The 11,381-nt window shown below is 43.3% G+C and overlaps 1 protein-coding gene across 1 annotated transcript in view; it reads right to left on the bottom strand.

The window, feature by feature from the left end:
* Nucleotides 1-10,913, bottom strand: part of Ctso (cathepsin O) — a 17,270-nt gene extending 6,357 nt beyond the window's left edge. Inside the window, exons 1-5 of the mRNA XM_005344137.3 lie at nucleotides 10,791-10,913; nucleotides 4,663-4,768; nucleotides 3,982-4,121; nucleotides 1,867-2,034; nucleotides 607-728 (exon numbers count right to left, since the gene is read on the bottom strand). Coding sequence (XP_005344194.1) covers nucleotides 607-728; nucleotides 1,867-2,034; nucleotides 3,982-4,121; nucleotides 4,663-4,768; nucleotides 10,791-10,901 — 647 coding nt within the window. The 5' untranslated portion in view covers nucleotides 10,902-10,913. The remainder of the gene's footprint in view (nucleotides 1-606; nucleotides 729-1,866; nucleotides 2,035-3,981; nucleotides 4,122-4,662; nucleotides 4,769-10,790) is intronic.
* Between the last annotated feature and the right edge of the window lie 468 nt (nucleotides 10,914-11,381).

Raw genomic sequence — 11,381 nt, 5'->3', positions numbered from 1 at the left:
TGTATCCATGCAGCATGCACGCTACATACAATTTCATCCTATCCATGCAGCGTGCATGCTATATACATCCCCATCGTATCCATGCAACATATATGCTACAAACATCCCCATCATATCCATGCATGCTACATAACTTACCTTCAATACCGTCTTAGTTCCGAGTTCTAATGTCATAGGCTCAGGTTTTTCCAATAGCTGCTTACTTGAGAACTCATGGAATACAGTGTTCAAAAGGGATTCTTGTTATGTACTCTATGAGCCATGCCATGTGAGGTTGGGCAGACCCAATCATTATGACAGAATAAGCTCACACGTCTTAGCATCTGAATTTTCTTAGTGGTGGCAGACATGTTATAGCTTTAGACTGAATTGAAAGGTATTCATTCAGATTTCTTATTTTCAGTGTGATGATACATAAAAGTATCTGCAGATTCTCTTTAAGAGACGTCTGGGACACCCCATGGTGATTATCAGTTGAACTTCTTAGCAGGAAGTTAGTTGTGAGCCAACAGTGTGCAAGGGTAAGTGTGCCTTCAACCAAGTCATCCATTTGGAAAGCAGCACAGATTGTGAAGAACACAAAGACACAAAAAGCAAGGCATTTACCTGAAGTCATATGCAGAAAAGCCTTTGATTGAAACTCCAGCTTGTGATTGGGGAAAATAGCGACACAGGCCATTTTGTGCCTTGAAGGGGTATTCTGAATCTTCCACCAACTTCACCTGTGTCTGGAGGAAAACCGTCACTAAATGTTCACTTCCAGCTCTTTCAAAGGTTAAGCAGAGCTTACTTCAGTGCTGTCAAAGAAGCCAGGACTCACCCAAGCAGCCTGTGGGCATTGTTTGCTCTTAAGGATCTAATTGGAATCACTGGGTGCTTGCATCGAGCATCCGAGAACACACGAATCCTTAACTTTGACTTTTGATTGTCTTGTTACGCTTTTCCCCTCTAGTCCCACCACAGGCATGTTAACCAAGTCATGCCATCCTTCTGAGGACATGCTAGGGCAACACACTTCCCTTCTGAGACTCCTAATACTGAGCTAGCAATGCCTTGAGGCCAGACAACGGCCAAATGTTCTTGCTATGGCATGTCGTGATGTGCTGCATGGTTTTTGGTTGCCCGTACAGGCAAATGTGCTAGGCTTATTCAAAGAGAGGAAACAAAATCACTGTTATCTATAATGTGTCTAGAGCAGTCACTGACATGTAGTGGTTGCTAACAGGAGGGCATTTGGATTTGGACAACACTGACTATGACTTTTACAGTGGCCCCTCATTTTCTTATTTCATACCACTGATACTGGATGTGTAAGCATGCCAGGGAGAAAATTATAGAAACCCTGAAGGGGGAGGCCAAGGGCTTAGCATCCAGTTTTGTCCGGAGACATGATTCCCACTTACAGTGCTCATTTCTTCACCTACGAAGAGTTATCAATACAGCTGACCCGTGGTGTCTCGCCTAACACTGCCATCCAGGACATCTATGGGAACCAGTGACTGTGATCTGATCCCTCTGATACATCATGTGACAGGTCTCCACATAAAAAATATGGAATCTTTATAATATCCTTCTGAAAATGTGTTTAAGATGTCTTTACCTTGCTATATTGATGGCTAATCTGTCTGGAGGCCATGACTGCTACTATCATCAGGGTCTATAATGTAACTCATTGGAGCTATGGTCTAGCATACGACTGACCCTGGCTTGAGTCCCTGCAATGCATCTTTTCCTTGATTAAGTCAGTCAACCTTTGTCTACTTAGATTTCTGATCATTGGACCTTGCTTAATGGAGGAAAGTGATTAAATTCTGTGTACACAGAACATAAGAGGAACTCAGGGATTCAGACAGCTGAGATGGTTACCTCATTCAGCCAGCTCAGGGCACTGAGAGGAGAGCCGCCACTGCAGCCATAGTTATTAAAGGAGCAGTCGATGACCTGCTGCACACTGAGGTCGTCCTGAGGTTTCCCTTGGATCCCACGAGCCGACTCTATCGCACCCACCACGCTGAAGGCCCAGCAGCCTCCACACTGCCCAAAAGACAGGGGTAGCATATATTAACACAGTGTCTATGTCAAACTTACTGCTGTTTCTAGATGCAGCAAGATAAAAAATAACAAGCAAAATTTGCAGAAAGCAGAAACCTATATAATAAGCATTCATTCAAAATGAAACTAAAATTCTCTTTTGAGCATTGACGTTTAATTATTGATGGATACTAAATCAGTAATGTCCCTATCTATTACCATATAAGTCAGGCTGATGAATTGGGAGAGGCCAAGGAAACATGTGGAGGCACTACGGTTAGCCAGCAGGCTTAGGAACCACTGTTTCTCAGAAAAGAATAAACGGGCTGCTTCTAAGGAAAGGAGGAAACCCAAGGGATGGAATAGGCATTGTATAAAAGATTGCACAATCCATAGAAAAGGCAGGAAAGAGAGGAAGAGGGGGGAAAGGAGAAATTGAAAGTGAGTCTTCATCATAAGACCATGTACTGCAGAAGCAGGGTGATAAAGTCTTGAGTGTACTTGGCGGTGATGCTCTAAGCAACATCATGGTTTTAAGTGGTCTTACTTAGCCCTCAGTGCCCATGGCATAGGAAAATGGTCCTCAGCTGAGATGGAGTGATCTCCAAACATGAGTATGACTGGGGACATAACACCCACAGCTAGCATGAGACAAACCACCAAGCATGAAAAACCCTACCACTGCAGAAACCATACCACCAAGTATGTAAATTCCTCTGGAAAGGACAAGATTCATACAACATCCACTTCTTACTACCACAAGTGCAATGACAAACTAAATGGCATGGGAGTAAATTTCAATAAACAATCATAAACATTGAACTTGAGAACTAGGAAAAAGCATCCTAGCTAGAAAGGAGACTAACACACTGGGGTGTGCAAAACCCTTCACCTCCTCTCCACGGGGAGAGGGAAGGATATATTGGCATTTCTAGTGCAGATGCCCTGTAAGGGTCATTCTGTGGCTGGAGAGCTGACTTTCTCTTTCTGGCTACATTGCTTGTGCTGATGATGGGATACAGAGCAGTAGGAGAAGTGGAAATAAAAAAAAATTAAAGAAGCACATACTCTAGGTGACCTGCTATCATTCCAAGTCACGCCCATCCCACAGAGTGCTACCGCTTTCCTTCTGCCTCGAGATACTCTCCACCCATGACTTCACAGCACTCCACAAACTCCACTCTCAGCGCCCATATCGGGACGCATATTGTGGGTCTTCTTCATGCTGAATTGCTGGATCTATTACTGTACTTAACATATTTATTGATTCTTCAACAAGCAAAAAAAAAACCCAGTGTTACCTTGTTTGTGAATTTTCTATTTGTTTGTAAAAGCTTCACAAAGCTTCCCCACACTATGACCTAAGCTATGTCTCCCATATCTGTTCTCCCTTTATTGTCAATCAGACTTTGGGTGGAGCTGATCTGTAACAAGTGTCTGTAGCCTTGAAGTTACACTGACCAGACTTCTAAGGTCACACACAGGTTGGGTGGTACAAGGTCTTAGAGGAAGTGAGCACACAAACCAGGTTTTCCGAGGGAGCTCACACGATGAAGTGAAGGTTAAAGATCCAGACCATGTGGGTGGCCTCATTTCACTTTACTATGTACTTTTCCTTTGAATCACTTAACACAACCAGTAATTGTGTTGACTTTCCCCCTGTGAGTCCACAGGATCCCTGGTTTGCGCAGTATGGTTCCTGGGATGTATTCCTGAGGGAGTGTGCTGAAGGCAATGGTCACAGACAAGTGAGCATACCCAGGCAGGTTGAAAAGTCAGGGCTGGATAACTAGCCCTCGTCCTTCAAGGAGCTTTCTCTTCCATGGAGGATAACTGAGGTATGAATTTACCTAGAAAACCACCTGGATTTCTTGGCAAGTTTGACTAAGCTTGACCTTGCAGTGCTTTCTAATGCTCAGACAGCAAAGAGCAAATGGAAGCAGAGCTTACCATCTTCTGGTTTCTCACTTGGTTTACAACATGCTTGTCCCTCCAGTCAAATTTCAACGGCAAAGACACATTGGGGACGGGTGTCTGCCCTTCTGCTGGGTATCTGGGAGACCAGGCAGCTTTGCTGCCTAAATACAGAGCTGGTGATAAAGAAGAAGAAAGGAAGGAGAACACATTACACGAAGGGCTTTCCTGGAGCTACCTAGCCAAGCTGTCTCTTGAAATTCTTCCTCTGTGCTTTCCTGTAACATGAAATGCATCCTGCTGAAAGCCGGAAATGTAAATCCCTGCAGTGCGACTGGAGGAGATGCCACATGAATTACTTGGTAGAATTAGCGCAGTGATGGAAAATACGCACATAACTGACATTGCTTCTTTTATTACTACCCACAACACCATGAATATTCTGAACGAATATTGGTGCGAGAAAACTGCCAATGTGAGGAGACAATTGTTGCTTGCAGCGGCGTGGATGTGCTGCACGCAAGCATACTTAGTTCTTAAACCATGGTTAGCAGAGAAGAGTCTTAGTTCACTTCCCTTATGCACATGGTACCCACTTCAAAGTTGGCATTTAAAAATATTAACCGTCACACAACTTACAAGGCTTTCAATGAAATCACTCAGTTAAACAAAGAAGTTAGAATCAGGAAATTAACCAGCAGTACTTTCAGACCTTACCTTTGAACTCTTCAGGAAACAAATAAGAAAACTGGTTTATTCCATAGAAGGCAGTGGCGTTTTCATGAGAGAAAGAGTTCAAATATCGATGTCTATTCAGACTTTCCTGAAAGAATGAAAACAAACATTTTATGTCTACCGCTTCAGCTCCCCAAAGCCATAAGTGTATAACTAACTAACTTGGAGGTATTGTGGGTACAAAAGTCAAACTTGATTTTCATGCTGGGGAAAGTATGCTTTATGTGTCTGCAACTCTTCGCCCCCACACATTCTGGGGGAATCACACACATGTTTTTTAAAGTGTTGACAAGCACTGGACACTGGTGACACACTATAATTAAATAGTTATGAATATGCAATGTGTCTTCCACATATTTGTTCTCTGTGCAGAGTAAGGAAGCTTGGAAAAGGACTAAGCTCATAAAGGGGGGAAGGGGTCCAAATCTCTTCAGGTTGCATTCAGGGTCATTTTGTCTCAACAAAACAGCTTTAGAAAAGATGCAGTTCTGGGGTCTCCCTGGAAGAAAACCAGGCTTTCCTATCTAGATGGAAGAAAAGAATAACTATAACGCTACATTTCTTCGTCATCAACCTTACGTTTGCCTTTTCTATGAAGATGCTTATGTACCCCAAAACCAGTTAATCTTGCAGGTCACATGGAAATTTGGAGGACCACCATTCTCCATGTTAGTGTGTGCATATGTTGGCTTAAGGACTCGAGTGCTTATGTGTATGACTCAGAAACCAATAAGCAAACCAGGACACACTTTTCAGTTTGCTGTATTACACTATGTCACCCGCACTGAAGACACGCTTGGAACACAATAGCTTCACAGCAACCATCTGCCCTTTAATAATGACACATGTGAAATTTCCATATTACCCCTTAATACCCTTCATCAGTTTGTTTCAGCAAGGCCGTGGCTGAGACTCATCATGGTCTGGCTTCATTCTTCCTTACTGAACAAGACTAGAAGGACTGCTACCCAGAGAATTTGAAAAGTTCATTTGAGTTCCAGGTAGTTAACTGCTGGTCAAGTGAGGCTTTGAACATAATACGCTCACGCACTGAAAGATGAACAAAATGTATAAGGTAGTATTCGCATGACACAAATGATGACATGAACCACTGACTAGCAAACTGCACAGGAACCTACAGGAACCAGTCATAAGATGATCATTTTCTTAAGCAGGAGACGACAGGGCAGGAAGGAGAATGCAGGCTGCGTGTTGCATGTGGCAGTCATGGGAACACGCAGGACAGGCCCCTGTCTGTGGGAAGTTTATCTGCTGGTGACTGCACCAGCAGGAACCCACAGCAGGGAGCTGCAGTTGCCATGGTGACCAACAGCTGATTCCTGAGTTCTAAGGTTGGCTATAAGGGCAAGACAGGAAGAACTCCCTGACGGATAATTCTTAAATAATAGCTACCTGGTGATTTTAAAAGCCTTCAGACATCCCTTGATTTGAAGAGATTAAAAAAAAAAAGGACTTATCTCATAACCTCCTAGGTCACTATAGTCTAACAGCTGATCCTCATACTATCCCCGTTCCCTCATATCTACAGCCTATGGTGAGAGCAAAGGGTGAAAATAACACCTAAATTACCAATACCAGGAATGAAAAGATGCTGACTACAGTGCTTCTGGCATTTTAATTATTTTAGACAACTTTATGCTAATGAGTTTGATAATTTGCATGGATTGGACAAAAGCCGCTTGAGACACAGATTACTGAACATGGAAGAAAAAGAAAGCTTCAATTTTCTATCAATTCATGGCTTTAAAATTGTAATTGAAAATCGACCCAGGAGGAAAACAATAGTTCCACATGGCTTCAGTAATGAGTTCCCTACAACTAAGAAAGAAATAACAAGGAATATATACATGTATATATATTCCTTGTTATACCGAGGAAGAATATATCTCAACTTAAACAAGACCCCGTTGCCAAGAATCTAAACCAGAAAAGACCAGCTAAAGGAAACAGGGCTATGCGTGAGTCACTACCCTGGAAATGAATGTAAAATCACCAATGAAATATTATCAAATCAGCCACCGCAGTGTTCCAGACAGACGGTACATCGTGATCGAGGGGAACAGATACAGAAACGGTGCACTGATTAGCACAGCACAGCACAGCATATCAACATGATAAATCATTTTAATGGAACAAGGGAGGAAAAGGAGACAAAAATGACACCATGTTCTTCCCTAAGAAGATATGTGCTGTCTCGATGCAACAGCCTGCTTGTGGTTTGGAGAGCTAAGTCTATCTGGCTGCCAAGTAGTTATAGTAACAGTAATGAAAGAGAACAATATCAGACCGATCCATCTTAAATACTCATGGACCTAACTACAAATGAAGAGAAGAGAGCCGACAGATCTCTAAATGTGGATCTCCTGCTGCGGGGCTCCTATGGACTTTCACTTTGCCCAAACGGACACGCGTTCGTTGCAGAATTCCACGCCAATCTTGCTCTCAGTCCTGCAGTTACTCCTGCCTATCACAGCTCTGTACAGCCATGCTAGGGACAGTCTACTGATCACTGCTCATATCCAGCCAAGAACACAATGTTCCATGTTGCTTCCTCCCTACCGCTAATCTCAACCTGCTCCTTTAAATTCTAGAACACTGAAAATCCCTCCCTACCAACTTCTGAAGAATCACAGTTCTCTAACATCCCTGTGTACATAACATACACACTTGATTTTCAAATGCACTGGAATATAAACATGTTAGCATTGAAACACAATCTAAAGGTACAAATTCAACCTCTCTGTACCTTACTTTCTTCACTGACAAATTTGGTCACACTACCAGAATATAGGGACTAATTAAATATGGAATGTGGGTACTATGCATATTTTGACCACTGGCAGAATGCGTATCCTGCTAAATATTCCCAAGCTGTATCTTTACCCTTAGAAACAGAATATTTTGATTATACAAAACATCATTCAAAGATCATGCTTTCGCCTTATTTGGGTTAAAATGCAGTGAGTATTTCTCATGGCACTACAAATAAAGACTAGCTATTGCAAACAATCTGGTGTTGTATTGGAAAGAAGACTTTCCAACTGTGGGAAACAAAGTAGCAGAAGCTCCTTTTGTTTATAGGTACAGTGCCTTTCAAAAATATCTAAGACTAGCAGCCCATGGGGTATTGTGAAGGTCCTCAATAAACCCCGGTGGGGAGAAGGGTCAGGGAAATTTTTTTTTGCTTGTTAATAATAAGAATAAATAAAATGCACAATTTTTTTTCTTTTCATGTGCTCAGTAGTATCAAGAGAAGAAAGAAAATATTGAGGGCCAGTTTGTTGGGCTTTCTTTTCTCTAGGAAGAATGTTCACAGCTACCAAGCACATTAAACGTATAGCAGAGGGAAGGGTTAGTTAATGGAAGCACTGGTCTAAGTTCTGCCTGTGAACTGCTAGTTCTGCATGGAGTACTTGCTTACTTCATCGCCTCTTCCCAGATTAATAAACTGAGGCATAAATGGGTAGATTATTATCCTAAAGTCACCCAGCACATGATGTGTGGCTGGAAGGACATACACTTTGTGGGGCTTTGTGTCTTTTTTTTTTTTTTTTTTTTTAGCAGAGAAGGCCGTGGAACCTGGATGTCGTTCCCCCATTGCTATCTAGGCTTTCTTTTATTTGTTCTGCTTTTATTTCCCTACCAATATCAGCAAAGATATTCCCTTGGGGTGATGCTCATGTTTGTAGCACATGCCCCTCATCTTTGTTTATTTCAAAGGCGGAGATGGGTTTTCATTACATACCAAGGCTGGGCTTGAACTCCATGGCTCCAGTGAACCTCCTGCTTCAGTCTTTCAAGTAACTAGGGCTATGTGAGCTCATCCCATGGTGCATTTTGCAAGGGCATTTTATTCCAGCACTTTCTGAGCTAATTATTTGTTGTTTTTATCTGTCCTTACTGCAAGATCCTAAAGCACGGTGTGCAACAAGTCACTTCCACGCATGCGTGTAAAATGCTCTCCCTGGAAATGCCTCAGGTTTTAGCAGATCCAGCAAATCTAAGCAGGAACAAATATACATAGATCATACTCAGCATGGAATCATTGCTGGGAATTTCTCTCAAGACATGGGAATTGCAAGCCTTAGACTCAGGATACCCAGCTGAGAATGAAGTTATCACTTATTACCATGGGGACTGTTTGTATGTGTTTTATTAATTGAGAGAATCTATTTTCTAATGTATAGGACTTCCTATGCTGTTTTTAGAAGTGAATTACAGTGCCCCCATATGTAACATGCATTTGATTTTCTGACAGAGTACATTGCATGAGCTTGTCTCAAACGTCCTAATTATTGTGTCTGCTGGCGTGCACTGTCATGCCCAACTTACATATTATTATGAAACATGCCATTGTAATATAGCTCCTTAGCATCCTTCACATACATTATTTTCCACAATTCATAACACAGGATAAACGACCCATAAACTGTTGAACAAGTAGAGGTCAGAGGGACAAATGAGCAAGCATATTTTTATCTAAGTTTTTTAGTTTTTGCTATGTTTCCATTTAGACACTACGTGCTTCAAGCTAAAAACCATCAGAAAATATCTGGCGAATCGTATCACAGAGCATCAAGTCACCTCTTTTCAGCTCTCAAGCAGTCACGGATGAGGTATATTTGGAGGAGATGATTCAGGTACCTGTGGGTCACCCATCATAACCACTCATTTAAAAGTGCTATAATAATCTACTTAAGTTAATCTGGGATGCACACACAATTTAATAAGACATAGCATGAGGCATTGCAGTCTTAAGGCACAGCTCCTCTGATTGTCTTGTACTGGGGATTGGACTGAATAAAAATGAGACCAGGAGGCAGGCCACAGCATCCATGCCTCCTCGGTTCCTGGCTGTTGATGCAGTATGGCCCGCTGTAACACACTCCTGACACACTCATCCTGATGACTGGCTCCTGGAAGTGTGAGCCAAATGACCCTTCTTGCTTTAAGTTACTCTTTCGGGTACTTTGTTTCAGCAACAAGGAAAGAAATGATACAAATACATGGTTGGCCTCCAATATACAAGATTTAAACAATGATAATCTATTTAGCCAACGAGCACATTGTCACAGCAGTGTCCGGTTCATCAGGAGATTATGTCAAGGACAGGACTCAGTACCACACAGGCCAAGAACTTCAGTGAGAAATGGGCGCCTCTTCTGGTGTGAAAACAATAGAGGAGCTCAAAAGTAACAAACAGGAGGACAGAGTGCACTGTTTGCATTGAGTGAAATACAAGGACTAACTGGCGCAAAGGCCGCCTGAGGGTCGGCTTCTGGAGCTTTCCATGCCAAGAGGAAGAGCAGAAGAGGGCGGAGCTATGGAGTCTCACGGAAATTTCAGAGAACAAGAATCTAGCCGAAGAAACACTAGATACACTTCCAGGGAGCGACTTCACTGAACTCACACGGATTCTTGATTTAGAACAAGTGAGTTTTCTTTTCTAATAAAACCATGATGGCATCTTTTCCGATTTAAAAAGCTGTCAGTTAGCATCAGCTAAAGGAATTTAGGGCAACTATGAGTTTGAATTCCAGTCGGTGCCCCTAGTTACCGGGAAAATGTATCCATGGTCCATCTCCGAATTTTAAGCTTGGGGTAAAATTGAAGGATTATTGTGAAAACTTTTTTAAACAACCCGGATGAAAGGCACTGAAATGTTTCCTTCTGTTCTACGTCAGTCTCCACCAAGTCAGAAAAGAACCTTTTAGTAACACGGTACAGAGTCCGCAGGACAGGGAAATCATTAACCCTGGAGATCAATGAGCCTGGGGCTGGTTTTTGTACTTCCAATAACTGGAGGAGGGAGCTCGCGCCCCCTGCAGGCGACTTTCTAAGCGACAGGCTAGTTGAGGGAAAGGAGAAAAGGAAAGGCTTTAGGATTCCAAAGCAGAGGGTGCATCTTTCCCATTAGCTTTGCTTCGGACACGTATTTTGGTGCTTTGGGGCGCATCACATAAATCCCTGTCCTGGGGAATCAAGGCTTTAGGCAGCAGCGAGCGCTGCTGGGGAAAGGTGCGCCTGGAGCGTGGGTCCCTCCCGAGGAGCCCTGGAGCAGGGGACAGGTAGAGGAAGGAGCTTGGTACCCGCAAGGCGGCCGCCTCCCGCTGGTGGCTCCGCGGCCAGGTCCGGGCGACCCCGCGGCCCAGACAGCAGCAGCAGCACAGCAGCAAGAGGCTCGCCCACCGTGGCTTCATCCCGGCGCCCGAGGTCCTCCGAGCACAGCCTGCTTTCTCTTTCGGTTCCTCGGCTCCGCCCACCGCCCGAGTCGGGGGAGCAGGCCCAGAACTAGGAAGCTGCTGGGTCCCCGCTGTTCTTGTTGTTGGGTGCTTGTTGGCATTGTCAAGGACCTTCTGTTGTTAGTGAGCTTCAGGGGTTAGCTTCTTATCTAGTTGGAAAGAGACCAAGGCATGATTTATACAGCAGCGTGAAGATATGAACTGCTGTGTTTCCTGCCATGTGGATTAAGCCCATTATTTTTCTTCCAGTCATTTCAACTGAGTATGTGTTCGTAGAATGTGTGTAAATTGAACTCAGCAAGTTTTATGTAGACGCGTAACCGTGTGCGAATTTACACTGCGCTTCCATGCTATGGATGCTCGCCAATACGTGACAAGATTGTAGGGTCGCACAAAAGTTCCTTTGTCTCTAATATTGTGGCCGTTTCTCCCCGTGGA

This window comes from Microtus ochrogaster, chromosome 1, assembly GCF_000317375.1.
Source record: "Microtus ochrogaster isolate Prairie Vole_2 chromosome 1, MicOch1.0, whole genome shotgun sequence".
In the NCBI taxonomy this organism is placed as follows: Eukaryota; Metazoa; Chordata; class Mammalia; order Rodentia; family Cricetidae; genus Microtus; species Microtus ochrogaster.
This window is presented reverse-complemented; position numbering and strand designations above follow the sequence as displayed.